Here is an 18,611-nt window from a genome sequence, read left to right as displayed (position 1 = left end):
ACCTCATGCACACTCAATCCCTCCTCTGGTCAGAATGGCTTAGCTTATCACGTCCCCATTCTGACCCGTAGAGTGTTAGGAGAATGATAACCACATTCTCTGAATTACACAAATTACTGGAGAAAGATATGATTGCAGAATGTGAGTAGAAGCATCAGTAAATAAATAAGAGCTGAAATTGCATTAATAATCAAAATCACGTTATGACAAGCCAAAATATTTCATCGTTAAACAGATGTCGTTTATAAGATTACACATTCATTTATATAGAAGGAGAGGGACTGTCTGGAACCACTGGAGGTGGACAAAAAAAAAGTGAGCTTTCTGAATTCACACAGAAACAACAATACTGTCTCTCAGGAATTCTCAATGGTGTAACACGTTTACCTAAATTAATCATTTCCCAGGAATTTGTCTGGAAGGTGTAGCAGCAATTCAGAGCAAAGTTTCTATAAACAGTCATGAAACGGCGGCTTCCCTTCAAGCCATGGCTATATCCACACAGCCAGTTCCAGGCTGCGGCTGCAGCCAATTCCAAATTATTCTGAAAGCCACTATTATTAATTGTTATTAATTATTCTCCCTTTCATACACGCATCATCCACCTTTGGATATTCTCAGTAAAATCGACCACATCCACACAGGGAAAGGTCAGGTAAAGCTGTCAGAGGTTCTCTGAGGGCTCATGCACCAAAGTTTGTCAAACAATTTTTGATTACTTGCTGGACATGGCAGAGAAACTGGCTAGCCAACATTTTGAGTTCACTGGATGGGAAAGTGAGAGGTGGGAGAGGTGTGAAAGATCCCAAGACTGACAGAGAATGTGTGGTTTGGCTGCATGTTAAAGCTGAGCATTTTCCTTGTATTTCCACCAGAGAATAGGGGAAAAATACAGATCACTTGCTTCTGTGGAGCAAGAGATTTCATAGCAAAGGTGTTCTTGGTGTTCCGAGAAGCACTACGATTTCTATAAACACATTCTTTCACAGTCTTTTCTTCAGCCATTCGAACCGATATACAAGCCGGCTGACAAACAACTTTTAACCGCTTTTTAAACAACCTTAAACTGCTTCTCGGTCTGAAGCGATCTTTTGCACAACATATACTTAAAAGGAAGAATGAGAAACCTGCTTTGTCTCATGTGTTCTTCCCAGGCCTGCACACCAAAACCCTTTCGCTTGCTAAATGTGTTAGGCAACCTTTGGTCTGGATATCGTAAGCAAACATCCGTCCTGCACTGTCTTTACAAAAGCGATGTGCCCTGAACAGGCAGTCAGATGACCCCTTTATCCAAGGTTGTCTGTGTATACATTACAATGTGAGAAGTGTTCCCAAATTGTTTCACTGCCCCTTACGGATTTAATGGGAAGAATTTTTACACTATGGCAAGGGGGTTTCAACCGGTTTGGATCCAGGGACTCCCCAGCCAGGCTCAAAGGCATCCCATGGACCCCAAGTTATTCTAAACTATTCTAAAACAGATTCGATATATAGTTGTTGCAAATAAAGTCTGGCCATAGACCTCTTACAGTACTTTAAAGGTAAAGTACTTTACCCCCAGAGATCTGCAGACTCCCTGTTGAAAACCCAGGCTCTAAAGTTATCAGGTGAGAAAAAGTCTATTTAGAAAGAATATAGGGCTCTTTTTGGAAAATAACTTGTAGTTTAGCTTAAGAATGACTATATTGCGTAGGCTAGAGATAATTAAAGCTTGAAACTAATTCAGTTTTATAGATACAAAAAGTCAATAAGCAATTAAACAACAATTGTACACAAGAGTGTACAAGTGTTTGAAGTGTTTAGTTGGGCACACCTAGCCCAGACAGGTCAGGAGCCCTCAAAAGCAGATTTGGGAATGCATATTTCCATACAAACACCCTTTCTAGAAGACCCAATGCACTTTTTAACAGATTAATCCATCCACCCCAATTGATTTAAGGACCTGAATTTGCAGGACTGATTCAAGGGGCTAATTTGAGCTCATTAATTTTACAACTGTGAACAGCTTGAAAAAGATCAGAATTGACTCCCAATTTACTTACACCTGCATGTGGGATCTAATGTGAGTCATGGCAAACAGTTAGTCTCCCTCATTTAACCATTCATGTCTTTACCTTCACCCCAGTCATCTCTGGCTATTGATTGCTGAGGCAGGTGTTTCAAAGATGAGGGAGTGGAGGGGTCTGCCTGCAGTGTACTGAGAGGGAGTATGAGGACAGAGGGGTCTGAGTGGAGATAAACTGGTTTAGGGCATAGTGGGGGGTCTGACTGCAGTGTACTAGAGAGAGAGAGTATGAGGACAGAGGGGTCTGAGTGGAGATAAACTGATTTAGGGCAGGGTGGGGGGTCTGACTGTAGTGTACTGTAGAGAGGGTATGAGGACAGAGGGGAACTGAGTGGAGATAAACTGATTTAGGGTAAGGTGGGGGGTCTGACTGTAGTGTACTGTAGAGAGGGTATGAGGACAGAGGGGTCTGAGTGGAGGTAAACTGTTTTAGGGCAGGGTGGGGAGTCTGCCTGCAGTGTACTAGAGAGAGTATGAGGACAGAGGGGTCTGAGTGGAGATAAACTGGTTTAGGGCAGGGTGGGGGGTCTGACTGTAGTGTACTGTAGAGAGGGTATGAGGACAGAGGGGAACTGAGTGGAGATAAACTGGTTTAGGGCAGGGTGGGGGGTCTGACTGCAGTATACTAGAGAGAGAGAGTATGAGGACAGAGGGGTCTGAGTGGAGATAAACTGGTTTAGGGCAGGGTGGGGGGTCTGACTGTAGTGTACTGTAGAGAGGGTATGAGGACAGAGGGGAACTGAGTGGAGATAAACTGATTTAGGGTAAGGTGGGGGTCTGACTGTAGGACTGTAGAGGGGTATTGAGGACAGAGGGTCTGAGCGAGGTAACTGTTTTAGGGCAGGGTGTGGGAGTCCCGCCTGCAGTGTACTGGAGAGAGTATGAGGACAGAGGGGCTGAGGGAGATAAACTGGTTTAGGGCTGGTGGTCAGGGAGGCCTGACTGCAGTGTACTAGAGAAGAGAGATGAGACAGAGGGGTCTGAGTGGAGATAAACTGGTTTAGGGCAGGGTGGGGGGTCTGACTGCAGTGTACTGTAGAGAGGGTATGAGGACAGAGGGGTCTGAGTGGAGATAAACTGGTTTAGGGCAGGGTGGGGGGTCTGGCTGTAGTGTACTGTAGAGAGAGTAGGAGGACAGATGGGGTGCACTTGCCTTGGCGGGGTCCTGCTCCAGCCGGCTCTTGTTCATCTTCAGCTTCATCTGCCTCGCGCGCTCCTCCACGTCCATGGCACCTGCAGGGGGGGGCGGGGGAGAGGGGGCGGAGGTCAGAGGTCATGGCCGGCTCCCGCTGGGGGCGGCTCGGCTAAACTACGCGGTCTGATGGAGGCGCTGGGATGAGTCATGCGCGATGGCCTGGGCCGCCCCTCCGGGCCGCAGCTGAGCGCCATGTTAAACAAAGCAGAGCAGCAATGGGCCCCGTTCAGCGGAAATCGCCCGCTATCGTTTTAATGGAGCGTTCCTCTTTCCTTTCCTTCCCTCGCCTAGAACACCGTCTGCTAGCGAACGTAGCGGGCTCGGAGAGACCGTCACGGCGCGTGCCCATTCAACCCGCAGCCGACGCTCTCAGTTCCAATTAGCCGAACGCCGAAAGAAACGCGGCGCGAATAACGACGCGGCGCGCGCTTAATCCACCGGGGAGCGATCCGTCACGCTTACGCTCCCAGAGAGCGCCTACCTCGCCATAAAAAAAAGCAATGACCTCGCAGAAGACTCGCGGCATCCGAGCTGCATTAAGACAGCTGATGAGGCGTCAGGTTTCTCCCTGTACATTTACTGTCCGTACGAGAGAGAGAGAGAGAGAGAGAGAGAGAGCGCAAACCTGCACACGCGCTTATTCAACCTTAACGATTTTCCGGTCAAAAAAAACGCGGTCTCTTTTCTTTTTTCACCGTGAGGCTGTGGCCGTAAATCCCTCCAGCAGTCACACCTCCAGCTCCCGTGCGTTCCCAGGGGAAACACGCCGGTCCCGCTGCCTGCACATTTCTTGCTAGCATAGGTCAGAATTTATGCCACGCGGCGCTACTGTAAGGCTGCCTCAGCAATTTTCTCAGTTCAGTTCTCAATTGTTGGCGTATCGAAGGACAAAAGAAACTAGAGCGTGATGACCGCAGGGCTCAGTGAATTAAACCTGTCTGCGGTATGAGGGGAAGTCTTGGGAGGCCAAGAGATTCACAGTCCAGCACCGAACTGGATATGACTACACAAAACAAAGTCTATTAGCGACGTATGTAGCACTGGAAATGGATGCAGTAGTGTTCTGTAATACTCCACGGAGCGAATAAGACTCGACGCGTATGTGGGGATAACGCTTCTCTCTGGAACTGATCTAAGTATGGACACGGAGGCCGAGCATGAAAGACACGCAGCATTAGCAGAAAAGAAATGAACGAGTGGGTGATATGGAAATGCAGATGTCCTGTATGTTTCCTTGACAATAAATCTGGTTTAAAGGCCCAAAACAGTCCACAAATTGTTAAAAACAGTGGAACTGATTTTTTTATTTTATTTTAAATGTGACCCTTGAAATTTTTTCCTTCTTCTTCCTCATCTAATAATAATAATAATAATAATAATAATAATAATAATAATAATAATAATAATAATGTTGTACTTCCATGGGATTTGCAGTTAATCCAGCAATTCTTTAAAAAAAAAAAAAATCTAAGAAAACTTAAAATCTACAGCTTCTCTAAAGAGAAGCTTTCTGCACAGGCCTACAGACACAGCCCTTAGGACTCCTTTCAGATGCTGGGGTACCCAGCCCAGCTCAGCTCCTGTCCCTCTGTTCAGCTTCACTGCGTTCCCATCTCCCAGCTAAACACAGTCCCAGCTAAACACAGTCCCCACAGTCTCCCAGAGAGGCCCAGCGCCTCCCGCATCACAGGGCGCTAGCGCTTCCGAATGGCTCCACGGCTTCACGCTCACTTGTATCACCTTCGCTACAAACGGAAACCATTTCAAACAGCTTCGTTTCTCGTCCCTCACCCCTCATCTTCAGCCGCCGTTTACACGGGTCCGATGATAGCCTCCGTTAGCGCGCGCGGCGGGCAGGAGAGACCGGGGCCGGCCGTCCTCTGACCCGCGCTAATATCCGAGCACTCGCGGCAGGCACGCAGCTCCCTCATTAACGCAGCTCGGCGACTCCGGCGTGCGTCAAACCTGACTCACCGAGCCGAGGCGCCGTCCGCTGAGCGCGCGGCGCCCGGCCGACCTCTCCTGTCTCACTCCCCCGTAACAAGAGGTCAGCGTGTCAGGTTCTGGCGTAATGTAATCTCCGCGGAAAGTGCCGGATAAGGACAGGGTCACAGACCGCGCTAGAGATCCGTACCTGCGTCGCCGTTCTGTGGAATGGCCTCCTCCTTCTCTACTTTATATGTGTAAGATGGCGGCGAGAAGGAAACAAACAGGGAGGGAGAAAAAACAACAGAAAATTATGAACGAACGAATGAATGAATGAGTAAAGAGCAGACGGCAACAGTGAGACATGATGAAAGCCATGGTAAATGATGAAAAACATTATGGCACGTTTGTCTGAAAGCCAGCCCAACCCCTCACACCACATCACCCACAACCAAGCTTCTTCGGAAAGCTTGAGACATCCATGAGCAGATGCTATCTAACTGCAGCCTGGTACTGCTCTAAATCAAACCTGCACAGGACACACAGGGTATGATTACTTAATATTCCATTACAATTACGATAACGTGGCTCTTGATATAACAAAGGGAACTTGGGAAATAATTGTTATTATATTCTGGAATGATGAGGAATTTTGTCTCATTTAAATTTTAACCTCCTTTTTTAAATAAAAGCTAAAAGATTTCGTGATATTTCACTTGTAAAAAAAATAATAAAATACCAAGCGGTGCTGAAGGTTTTGGAATCAATTTATTCATAATAAAGCTATAACTGAGTTTTATGGATCTGCCCTGAATTCAAATCCTTTTCACAACCAAAAATAACACCTACAATGGCTGTAGCTGTGAAGCAGAACAGCTATTGTCAATGTCATCCTAACTATGCGCTCTAAATAGAAGTAGTCACACATTCAAACCATTTATTGAAGGATCTTTTTTATTATTACTGCCATTCAGGTGAAGGACACAAAATACACAGCAAACACCAAACCTTTTCATCCTTGAGAAAATCCATTAATTCTAGCCTTCCTTGGGCTGTTTTTCTATCTCAATTGTGTGCTGGACAAATTTGAGCTGGACATAAAAGTCTTGGAAAATGTTAAGATGGTCTTGTTGGAATGACGTCTGCGATGCCATGCGCATGAATGACACGTACACACGTGCGTGCGGTCTCTGCAGGTGTGTACGTGCGCATACGCGTGCACGAGCGTGACAAAACTGGGCGTGGCCAGAGCGTCTCTTGGGAAGCCGTGGGTACTGAGAGCAGAGGCAGGATGGGGGGGGGGTGGCCAAGAGGAAGAGGAGCAAAAGAGGGGTATGGAGAAGAGGAGGAAAACAAAGCGGTAGAGGGGGAAGAAGGAGAAGAAGAAAGGACAGACCTGAGCTCGTCCGACGGGGTGAGTCCGTATCTTCTCGGGTCACACCACAAAATGGACAGACATAGACAAAGGAGATGGATGTGAGCGGATGCTTGCAGTGTGGAGGGGTGACGCAGGGGGGGAGATCAGAGAGGGACCCTCCGACACGGCGACGGCACGGAATGGGGGGGAGGAGGGGGGGGGGGGGGCGTGACAATACCAACAACAGAAAGCAAAAACGAAAAAACAGACACCACAACAGAGCATACAATTCACAATGAGACATCAACAGAGAGAGAGAAAGAGAGGGGGAGAGAAGAGGCAGAACTAGAAAGACAACAGAGACTGTAGGAGAGCTTCTAGAGTTATCGGAGGGAGTAAAAGGACGTTTCTGCGGGCTACAGGGGGAGAAAGAGCTGAAACGTCAAAGAGATGTTAAAGGGAGAAACATGCACTGGGAAGCAGACGCACAACCTACGGGAGAGGAAGAGGAGAGAAACACTGCAGGGGGAAAGGCTGTGAGAAAAATCGCCTGTAACATCAAAGGAACAAACAGGTAGCAATAAAGAATGAAATTAACATGGAAATAAAGTGTCTGAAAAAGCGCTCAAAACTTGAAACTCAATGAAGCAAAAAAAAAAAGAGAAAAGGTTTCTTGTTTTTTATTCATGTGTTATTGTACTATGTGGGTTGTGTAAGAAATATGAGGTCACTCTGCAACACTCCCATTGTCTCAATTTGCCTCTAATTAGACTATTTCTTCCTCCGCATTCCGTGGTGTCGTCATAGGAACAGAGGCTGCAGTTTTTTTTTTCTTCTTCCCGGTGATCAGCCAGGCTTTCATCTGGCTATCATTAATCACACACGGCGCTGCGCGTTTGATCTTGCATGCTAAGCGCCTCCCTGCTCATCTGCGCTCACACAGGCAAGATAATTCCACGCAGACCCCGTCGGTTCTGTAAGCAAGGGCTCGTAATTAGCGGCCGATAGGCCCTCTTCTCCTAATCAAAAGGGCTCCTGGCTCCGCCCCTGCTTTGTAGCGCAGTCCCCTCTGCGAATCGTCCAGCCCGCAGATCGCTTGTGACAAATTCAAAATGGCAGCTCTGCGCCGTCACGAAAAATGAAGCTCGGACTGGAGATTATTCATTTAAGACGCTCTTAGAGAACGACTTGCGTTTAGTTCCATTAAAGCCTTAAATCATTCACCATTCCATGAATAAAACAAAAGACAAACCAGCTGCCTCAGTGTAGGCCTACTTTGATCATTTTATGCAAAATGATGATTTTTCATACAGGTTAAAGAATAAAGAATCTAAAAGACATGGCGACGTAGCTTGGTTTTTGTGAGATCCCGTTTATGCGTGGCATGCTGTGCAGGTGCAATCTCAGTAACAAGCCACAAAATACAGCCTTTTCACTGTCGTGCGTTTACCCTGCTGGAGACGGACATTCATCGCACCGCAATCATACCGCACAGAAAAGCTCATATAATAATCACACCTAGGAGACTCAATCAGCTGCTCTTCACTCAAATCAGCCACAAAGTTCAGCCATGTATGGATTTAAGCAAAACGCTTTCCCGTTGTTGACTGCTTTAGAAAACCGTACAGTATTATTACTGGTTTGTTGCTGGCACCCACAAACACACGTTTAGCACATTGCTGTGTAGAAAACCAGAGACGCTCACTGCTTTAAATATAAACGCTCCCTGCCTTCCCCCAGAATTAAATCTGGTATGTAGAGCAGAACGTGCAAGGGGCTTAATTTAATGGATGGTATAAATGTACAGATAACATTGTATAAAATGAAGCGTATAAATAACACTGAGCACAAATTCGAGGCAGAGCGCTGGAATTGATCGCCAACGAAGCCCGCTGTTATGTAACGTGTATCTGAAATTCTAGAACTTGCTCTGGTGCCAGAGATTGCAGCGCAGCGCACGTTGTTTTAGAGCCTGCCGTTTCTGGCGCTGTACGGGATCGCGGACGTGTGCACTTGAGTTTTTCTGGCGTGATGAGAAGGGGCGCGCCGAGCGACATGGACATGCAAGCAGTGCCCCTGGGTGACGCTTTGCCACGACTCCGGGGGCACGTCCATTCGTTCCGGACGAAACCACCTTCGCGGTTCGCATCCGTTTCGCTAACAAGTCCCTCAGCTGTAACCCTACAGTTCGGACTCTGCCCCCACCCCTCCACCTCCAATGGTCCTGAAGCTCCGTGCTCCATACCTACCACTCCGTACCTACCACCAGGGGGCGACATAGCTCAGGAGGTAAGAGCGGTTGTCTGGCAGTCGGTGGGTTGCCAGTTCGATCCCCTGCACTGGGCGTGTTGAAGTGTCCCCGAGCAAGACACCTAACCCCTAATTGCTCCCAAAGAGCTGATTGGTACCTTGCAGGGCAGCCTTTGACCGTTGGTGTGTGAGTGTGTGTGTGAATGGGTGAATGAGAGGCATCAATTGTAAAGCGCTTTGGAAAAAAAACGCTATATAAATGCAGTCTTTACCATTCACCACTTTCTGGTCTCCCCAGAAAAAAAAAAAAACGCCTTTGCAACTTCAGCGCCAGTATCTGCTTGCAGGGAAAAGTGCTGAGAGAACGACCTTGGATAGAGAAGCTCTGACAGCAAAGCTTCATTAAAACTGAACCGGGTGCTCGCGCGAGCCAATAAAGCGCATTCGTTATAAACAAGGCGTCGCCGCCTTTATCGAGCCGCTGCACATCACCGGAGCGGAGTCGGCTTCGAAGGGTAAACACCGGCGCGAAAGGCCAAGCTAAAGCGGAGCCTCCTGGGACGGGCGCGTGCCAGGGAGACGCGGCGAACGAGCTCGCGTGCCAACCGGGGCCGCGCGCCCTCCGCTGACCAGAGCGAAGAGGCGCTACTGAGCGCGCGTAACAGACACATCTCAGCAAGCGGCCAGAGGCACAAGGCGTGCATTGTTGGAAATAACAAGCTTGACTTGATTATTTTCCTCAGATTTTCACTTGACATGGTTTTATTGATTCGTAGATGTCTGAGCCATTTTGCACGTTATAGCTGGACATATATATGGAATACAAGTAATGTTGATTATAAAATCACATTCATTACATGCATGTTCTAACTTATACACTGCTAGATTAAAGTCATTGTGAAGATCACTGCTAGGCACATAAACAAGGTAAGAACATGACCTTAAAGTTAAAGTGGAAAATTCATCAGATGAAATATCCATTACCACAAAAAACATACTCATTAAAAAAAAAAAAGAGAAACAACATTGAAATTCAATAAGGATTCTATTCACCCAGAAACACACAAGTAGGCTACGCTAATAAAGAGCAGGGAAAAGGAGGTTATTATAAGGGATCTTAATAATGACACCCATAATAGAGAAATAGCAGCAAAAACAGCAAGGCCATGAGTGGAGAATCTTAAATACTTCAACTCTTCCCAGGCAGACGTGAGCTTTTGCCATGTTTATATCCTAAAGAGCACCCCTTTAACTCCCTAAATTACAAATTATGAATTTGAGAGAAAGGTCATGCTATAGCAAAGGTTGTGCCTTTACATCTGTTATCAAGTTGTGAAGACTATTCAAGCTGTAGCCTCAGTAAGGAACAGGGACATTACATGAGGCTTGTGTAGTATTATCTAACATGATGGCTTGGCCTTATCTTTCTGTCTTAACAATGGAGTGTGTGAGGTCTTCTTCTGTTGTATAATCATCTTATCACAACATGGCCACACAGTTAAAGTAATATTATACTTGATGATAACAGCTTTTGATTAACATTTTCAGAGGAAGAAAAGCCATCCTTATTAGAGTCTTTATACCACATTGGATGCACAAAATGACCATTATGTGCATCCAATGTCACTGCACTTATGTAATTTTGAACAAGGTTTCTATTATATATGCTTTACTGAGAGTTGGACCCAAGAGCTAAAAGCTGGTCCCTTCTTCCCTATTGGGCAGACAATAGGTCCCTTTGGGTATGAACCATCATCAGCTGGATCGGCTGGGAAGAGCTGTTTCTCCAGAACGGGCCACTAGTCTTCAGCATTATAGCATTCCTACGATGCTACCTCGCTATGTCGAAAGAGGAAGAGGAGCGAAAGAGGAGGACAGAGAACCAACTAGCAGGGGAGCATGGGTCCCCCTCCCCCCCCCCCACATTCAGCCAGCTGAAGCCTACCACCCGGGGGAGACTGGGGCACTGCATACGCCGAACGGCACACTTCCAAACCGGGACAAACCTGGCTCGGGGGGCGAGGGATTGTGCCGCGTCCTGCCGCCAGTTACCGTACCATTGACTTTTTTCTGCTGGTCCTCCCAGGTCACTTCTAATGCAAACCAAAAGGAGAGACAGCAAACACAGATCCTGTTTATTCTCAGGAAGAATGCACCCACACGCCTGCCTGCCTGACTCTCTCTCTCTCTATCTCTCTCTCTCTCTCATCTCTGTCTCTCTCTCTCTCTCTCATCTCTGTCTCTCTCTCTCTCTCATCCCTTCTGTCTCCAAAGGTTTGGCCTGTGCTCATTTTCATTCATTCATTTACTGCCTAAATACTTAAGTGCCCTAATGAGACATCACATATAAGTAGGCCTTAGATGAAGGTCACCATATGCAAATGACCACATTATTCTTTCCCCCCTAGTGACCAGGTCTTACGTAATGTCTTTCCGCTGATATTTCACAAGAGCTGATCGAAATAAATTTTAAATTCATACTATGCACACAATTTATACTATGTATCTACTGTATTTCTCTTTCGCCTTTTCACATGTAAAACATTTCTCATATATGTATTCATGATAGAAACAGCACTGGATGCACATTTATGATAGTCTAACATCTCATATTTCTGTCTTAAAGGTGCAGGGCCCTTTATTTTCGCAGCGATGTCCACGCCGCTCAGAGAAACGCTGAGCATTATGGGAACACTCCAGGTTTAAATTTCCATGAAACCCGCATTTCTGTGGGGCTTCTCGTTACGACACACTGTAGTGACGCTCCCTGTTTAACAGGTCAGCCAAAGAGCCTCATTGTGTCTGCACAAACCATAGATTTCAGCAGCCACACCATTAATCTCAACAACAGTATGTCCACATTGGTCCAGAAGTGCCATCGACTGATGTTGATTTATTGGCTTCTTTTTCAGTGGAATCTCAGCCAGAACCCCCACATCATTATATTAAAGGTTTTTGTAGGTAGTTTCTATTATCTACAACAAAAGAAGCTACATTTTCTAGCAAAGCCTTTTGCTAAAAAGACTTTAGCATGTGCTTATGGAATGCAGATATCTCTGGATCACAAGAACAAAAACCAGAGCAGTACAGATTGACCATTCTCTTTACAATTTATAAGAGGATCTTTCTCATCTATTTCAATTGTAAGCTCCAAAACGGTCTAGTGTTAATGGACAGACAATTTCTTCTATCTATTCATTAATACCTTTATTTCTCAAGCATTCTGTTTAATTTTCATTCAGTTACTACATTCACATATATTTGGTTTCTGCTAGAATGCATACTTTTTTTTTTTTTAAAGATTCATCATTTTTCAGATCTTATTTGTTATTGTTGATGATAAAATATTGAATTCATTATTAAGATATTTGATAACAAAATCAAATGTATGTAGTCCATTGCTGTGATATAGACATGAATCTGTAAAAGAATAGGTCAACCATAAGACCTAGAATAACAAATTCTACACTTTTTCATTTATTTGTAGCTGTTGATTTACAAGCAAGTCCTAAATATTGATTATCAATATAGGTATGAGGCACAGTGAACTTTATAAAAGATTGGCTGGGCAAAAAGATGCATTGTTGCTTCTGGAAGAAGAAAAAAGAGAAAGCTGTTCACCTGCTTCAGCAGATTTAGCCACACACAGTTTTTTTTTTCCAAATGTTATGAGTTTTGCTCCATCTGCTGGTGGGTTTGTGCAATTGTCTTTTACGTGCAGCAAAAAATAAAATAACAAGTGCGCATGGAATTTCTCACAACCACCTGACCCATCCTTCAAAGCTATCAAAAACTTCAGACATAAGTATGAAGTATTAAACAAAAAAAGCTCCAGGTAAAGAAACTTAATCATAAAACAATGTTGGACAATGTTGGTAAGAAACAAAAGCATCTCTCGACAAGAGAAAGCTCTCACTGAGTAGAAGCCAAGAACGAATGGCCTCCAAATGTAGAGTGACTTCTGCTATCTCTGTCATCTCTGATTTACTCACAAAGCAAACTGTGGCTCTGAGGTCACGACCAAATCACGGCACTGAGTGACCCAAGTTCAGCGCGACAGGTTTCTGTTAAAATGAGCCTCACTTTGGTCCCAGCGCTGCCTGCTTCTGAAGTCTAAATTTTCAAAAGTGAGGGCACCTTGTATAATGAGCCTTGACATTTTTGAAAAGGAAGAAGGAGAGAGCAAAAAGCGCTAAGCGCAACCATGGCACGCGCTAGCACAGGCTACTCAAAGCACCACTGAGGGCAGCACGCACGACACCCCTAGGCCACCGCACTACAGCAGCAGGGGGCTACGCCCCCGGGGCTACACACAGGAAGTGACACTTGCCTTTTCTCCCATTAACCGGCGGGCCTTGAGGCTTCTCCTCACATTCTTAATGGCGTTTGGAAAACAGACAGTGGAGACAATGAGAAGACGGGACAACACTGGAGAACAGGCACACCCATTCCCATGCAAATACACACACGTGCATGCACACACACGCATACACATACACGCGCATGGACACACAAGTACACACACAAACACATACAAACACACACACACACACACGTGCATGCACACACAAGTTCACACACACAAACACACACATACACACACACACACACACACGTGCATGCACACACAATTCAACACACAACACACACATACACGTGCAGGCACACACAAATAATGAGCTCTGTTGCACTGCCAACAATCACAAGACACACGTAATCATCACAAGGGTAACATTTGTTTTAAATTCTCATTTCAGCTTGGTGGAGCTGAAACGTGAAGAAGGAACACGAAACAAATGCTATTTGTCTGACAATATGGAGAAGTTCACGATGGAAGTCAAATCACAACAGGCAATGTACACACACACACACAAACACAAACACAAACACAAACACAAACATAAACTCTGTGTGATGATTTGTCTGCCGGGCAGAGTAAGCCATGACACAGATGGAAAGAGCTAGAAAGGAGGAAGTGAACGAGTCACTGGGTTCTGCTGTCAGGCCTGGACTCGGCGCTGTGTGTACGCTAGCACAGCGCTGTCAGGCTGGGTGCTGTGTGTATGCCAGCACAGCGCTGTCAGGCTGGGTGCTGTGTGTACGCTATCACAGCGCTGTCAGGCTGGGTAATGCGTGTACACTATCACAGCACTGTCAGGCTGGGTAATGCGTGTACGCTAGCACAGCGCTGTCAGGCTGGGTAATGCGTGTACACTATCACAGCACTGTCAGGCTGGGTAATGCGTGTACGCTAGCACAGCGGTCAGGCTGGGTGCTCTGTGTACGCTATCACAGCACTGTCAGGCTGGGTGCTCTGTGTACGCTATCACAGCGCTGTCAGGCTGGGTTCTGTGTGTACGCTATCACAGCGCTGTCAGGCTGGGTGCTGTGTGTACGCTAGCACAGCGCTGTGTGTACGCTATCACAGCGCTGTCAGGCTGGGTGCTGTGTGTACGCTATCACAGCGCTGTCAGGCTGGGTGCTGTGTGTACGCTAGCACAGCGCTGTCAGGCTGGGTGCTGTGTGTACGCTAGCACAGCGCTGTCAGGCTGGGTAATGTGTGTATGCTAGCACAGGCTGTCAGGCTGGGTGCTGTGTGACGCTAGCACAGCGCTGTCAGGCTGAGTGCTGCTGTGGTGCTATCACAGCGCTGTCAGGCTGGGTGCTGTGTGTACGCTATCAAGCGCTGTCAGTCTGGGTGCTGTGTTACGCTATCCAGCGCTGTCAGGCTGGTTGCTGCATGTACGCTAGCACAGCACTGTCAGGCTGGGTGCTGTGTGTACGCTATCACAGCGCTGTCAGGCTGGGTGCTGTGTGTACGCTAGCACAGCGCTGTCAGGCTGGGTGCTGCGTGTACGCTAGCACAGCGCTGTGTGTACGCTATCACAGCGCTGCGTGTACGCTAGCACAGCGCTGTCAGGCTGGGTGCTGTGTGTACGCTAGCACAGCGCTGTCAGGCTGGGTAATGCGTGTACGCTAGCACAGCGCTGTCAGGCTGAGTAATGCGTGTACGCTAGCACAGCGGTCAGGCTGGGTGCTGTGTGTACGCTAGCACAGCGCTGTCAGGCTGGGTGCTCTGTGTACGCTATCACAGCGCTGTCAGGCTGGGACTCGTACTGCGCACACCTGTCAGGCCAGAGATAGCGAGGAGCGCGGGCGCTCAGTGCAGCACTCAGCCATATGGACAGAGAGGAACTCGGATCTGTTGGAAATTCCTGTGCTCGCCAAAACTGCCCGGGTGCCGGTCAGAGCACCGAGCGACGATGCCAGGGGACTGTGCGTGATAGTGTGTGTGTGTGTGTGTTTGTGTGTGTGAGTGTGTGTCTGTGTATGAGTGTGAGAGTGTGTGTGTGTGTCTGTGTGAGCATTAGGTTCCCAAAGCAATACTGTTAGTCCTGCCTTATTTTGATCTGAGAATTAATAATTAATAAAGGGAGAATTCTGACCAAATACTCAATTTGAACCTGCAGGTGGGTCTTAATCTCTGGTTATCATTAAATTGGCACTAACTGCATTCAGAAATCTATTGGGTGATCTGTGTTCAAATGCCTTATTTGTGAATGAGTCTGATTTAAAAAGCTGGACATCTGTAATTTCCAACAAAGCTGCAGAGGGGTAAGGAAGGGGTAGGGGAGTCAAAGTCCCCACCCACTGTGACACACCTGGATCACCCTCAGAAGCCTGCTGCAGCGAGGGGGGTTCATGGGGCTCGGGGGGGTCTGGAGGTGCAGGGGGTTCAGGGGTTCGGGGGTTCGGGGGGTTCGGGGGTTCAAGCTCCACCCCTGCTTCCACTGGGTCGGGGGAGAAGGGGTGGGGGGTGGGGGTTGGGCATGGTCAGAGACAGGGACATAGAGAATGGTTACCAAGACAACAAACATGCGGAATAATTTGACAGGTGGAATGACATACATGTACGGTCACCAAATATTTCTTTGTGATTTGTTAACTGATGTCATTGTTCATCAACCAATGGAGACTGCAATAACTTACAGCTCATTAGTTGACATGGTGATGGCAAGTATAAAGGTCTAAGGTGACTAATAGTTTTCAAAATACATGAAATGGCCCATGTGCACAACACAACTTTTTGTGAAGTCCACAAATGGGTTTCTCAGAAAGACAACCAAAAATACACAAATGCCAACACTTGAATTAGTTATGAAAGATGGGAAATGCATCTAAATCCTTTAGGTAATCTATTTTACAATGACATAACACATGCTACTGATGCTCTCTCTCAGCTGACACAAAATATATTCAAAAGTATTGCATGTTATGTCTCTTAATGGCTATAAGTTGCTATTGTACATTTCCTTCATTTATAACAGAGGCAGACAAACATTTTTGCCCATTCTACTCAGGTTTTCTGACTGTGCAACTCTTCTGCTGATCTATTGCTTTACCACCCCCAGTTAGGTCTTGGGACTTTGCAAATGACAAAGCCGTTTCGCAGCTGCCAGGCCAGAGTTCATGAAGTCTAAACAGATCCTCCTAGTCCCCTTCAATCCTCTTTCTTTTGAGCTTCTAGAATTGGATCACACCGAAGCGGGCCAGTGGCATCTCCTTCCCGGGTCTCCCCGACCAATGAGAACACACTGGGTTACATTCAGGCCACTCCCCACTGAACCCTCACCCCCTATTTAGAGAAGAGGGCATGGGGGGAGGTCACTGGTGGAGCGGTGTAGCCCCTGGTCATGTGACCAGTCTTTAGCACAAGTTCTGAACAACGCCTTTTCACTTAACCAAGGCCTGGACTTGACCTTGAGCTATTCTGTGAGAAACTAAAATCCCAGGTAGAGTTTGGTTGGACATACCTAGAATTTATATATACCTAGACCGATAATGGCTAGCTGACTGACATGAGCTTGATTGCATGTGTCCAACTAAAGACATTCCCCGGGGTTAAATTTAAAGCCACTTATTGACTCCCCCCCCCCCCCTAGAGGATGTACAGTTAATTCTCAGCGATAATTAGCAACGTTTCGAAAGGTAATCGCGCCGCGGCCTGCCGATAATCAGTCGGCCGGCGACACCCCCCCCCCCCCCCGGGTCACCTCTTCAGCCGCCGCGCGGTTAAAAATCATCAAACCGCGAGGAGGGCCTGACGTCCCGTAAGTGCTTTCAGCCCCCGCGGGCGGCGTGGCGTGGCGCGGAGCGGAGCGCGGTCTGGCCCTCCGCGAGAGTGCGACAGGGAGAGCGCTCACGAGCCCTGACAGTGATGGAGGAGACCGCTGAGTGCTTTGACACATTTTTCAGCCCAGCCCGGCTTCCCCCCCCCCCCTTCAGCTGCTCCAACCAATCACCATGGACCTGATCTGTTATTCCACGGCTTCGCTGACACTTTTCGCGAAAAAGACTTTTCTCACAAGTACTGGGGTTTTATGGGGTTTTTTTCAGGCCTGTTAAAAGAACATTTAAAAAAAAAAAGGCCACCCTCTCCCATGCCCCTACAAGAAAATGATTTAAAACAATTTCAAATTCAATACCCTTTGGTGCTTAGTAGGTTGGAACCAACAGTTCTGGTAGCTCAATCCAGCCCAATTTATGTACACACTTTCATAATTTGTTATCATGCGAAATGTGTGGGATGAGGTTTTAATATTTTATAGACGTTAGGGTTTCCCAGCACAAAAAAGTCAAACACATATCATAGATGACCCTGGCAGTGAAACACAGAATGTGAGCAGTGCAGCGATTAAGCAAACACAATCAATGTCATTTAAACTCTTGATTATAAAGTTAGCAGGCCACGTCTTGCCACAGTGAAACATAGATATCATATCTTAGACCCTCCTGATCCCACCCCCATCCCTCCATCCTGTATTTACACATTTACAAGAACCACGCAGCTGCAGACCACAAACACAAAATAGTCAAACCAAGTCAGGCATCAATTTACCCATCAATTTTCCCATCTTCACATACTGCGTCATTTATTGTGAGAACTGAGGGAGATGACCGCAAGGCAACCACGAGTGCTCTACGCACAGCGCTCTGCTAAATGCAGCTAGGGCTATTCACTACGCTAACCCAGGCGGCTAACGCGCACGAACGGGGACAGGGCCTAAGTGCTGGAGCCGCGGCGCTGGCCTGTAGCCGCGGGCCGCTAAAAGCACGGCGGAGAGGAAAGGAGAGGCCCCGTACGGGCAGAGCCGGGTCACAACACAGGGACCGTGACACAGCTACGGCACACACACCGGGACGGGCCGCAAACGGGCGACGCTTGGTTTCATTCGGCCGGGCCTGAGGACCAGGCCCCCGGCCCCGTGGAACCGGCCGACGCCCGTTTGCTGGCGGGTTTACTCTTGCCGGGCTGGCCCCGCCGGGCGCCGACCCAGGGCAAGACTAAACCCGGACTGCCGGCTACAGACCTTGGTCAGGCTCTGCTCCTTCGTCTCCATCTTCTGCGAGAGTGAGGGAAGGGAACCAGGCAGACATGTTAAACACGTGCTTACGAACATCAGTAACGGTCCGCCATGATGGGGTATCGTACCAAACCAATACTTTACTCATGTTGTGATACAGTTTCAAACCAATACTTTACTTATGTTGTAATAAAGTTCCAAACCAATACTTTACTCATGTTGTGATAAAGTTCCAAAACAATACTTTGCTTATGCTGTGATAAAGTTCCAAACCAATACTTTACTTATGTTGTGATAAAGTTCCAAACCAATACTTTACTTATGTTGTGATATAGTTTAAACCAATACTTTGCTTATGTTGTGATATAGTTTAAACCAATACTTTACTTATGTTGTGAAATAGTTCCAAACCAATACTTTACTTATGTTGTGATATAGTTTAAACCAATACTT

The 18,611-nt window shown here is 47.0% G+C and overlaps 1 protein-coding gene across 49 annotated transcripts in view; it reads right to left on the bottom strand.

Annotated features, from left to right (window-relative positions):
• Positions 1-18,611, bottom strand: part of rims2a (regulating synaptic membrane exocytosis 2a) — a 251,613-nt gene that overhangs the window by 46,919 nt on the left and 186,083 nt on the right. For 35 of the 49 annotated variants that reach the window (XM_064308375.1, XM_064308452.1, XM_064308208.1 and 32 more), the window contains 7 exons: positions 18,165-18,197; positions 15,456-15,584; positions 13,124-13,168; positions 10,800-10,886; positions 6,583-6,612; positions 5,395-5,433; positions 3,219-3,298 (listed from right to left, as the gene is read on the bottom strand). The exons of 3 other annotated variants lie outside the window; for them this stretch is intronic. In XM_064308375.1, coding sequence (XP_064164445.1) covers positions 3,219-3,298; positions 5,395-5,433; positions 6,583-6,612; positions 10,800-10,886; positions 13,124-13,168; positions 15,456-15,584; positions 18,165-18,197 — 443 coding nt within the window. The remainder of the gene's footprint in view (positions 1-3,218; positions 3,299-5,394; positions 5,434-6,582; positions 6,613-10,799; positions 10,887-13,123; positions 13,169-15,455; positions 15,585-18,164; positions 18,198-18,611) is intronic. 11 more of the 49 variants (XM_064308255.1, XM_064308419.1, XM_064308495.1 and 8 more) reach the window with 9 other exon arrangements.

The sequence above is a fragment of the Anguilla rostrata genome, chromosome 1 (assembly GCF_018555375.3).
Source record: "Anguilla rostrata isolate EN2019 chromosome 1, ASM1855537v3, whole genome shotgun sequence".
Taxonomy (NCBI): Eukaryota; Metazoa; Chordata; class Actinopteri; order Anguilliformes; family Anguillidae; genus Anguilla; species Anguilla rostrata.
Note: the sequence above shows the minus strand (reverse complement) of the source record. Positions and strands in the feature narration are given on the sequence as shown.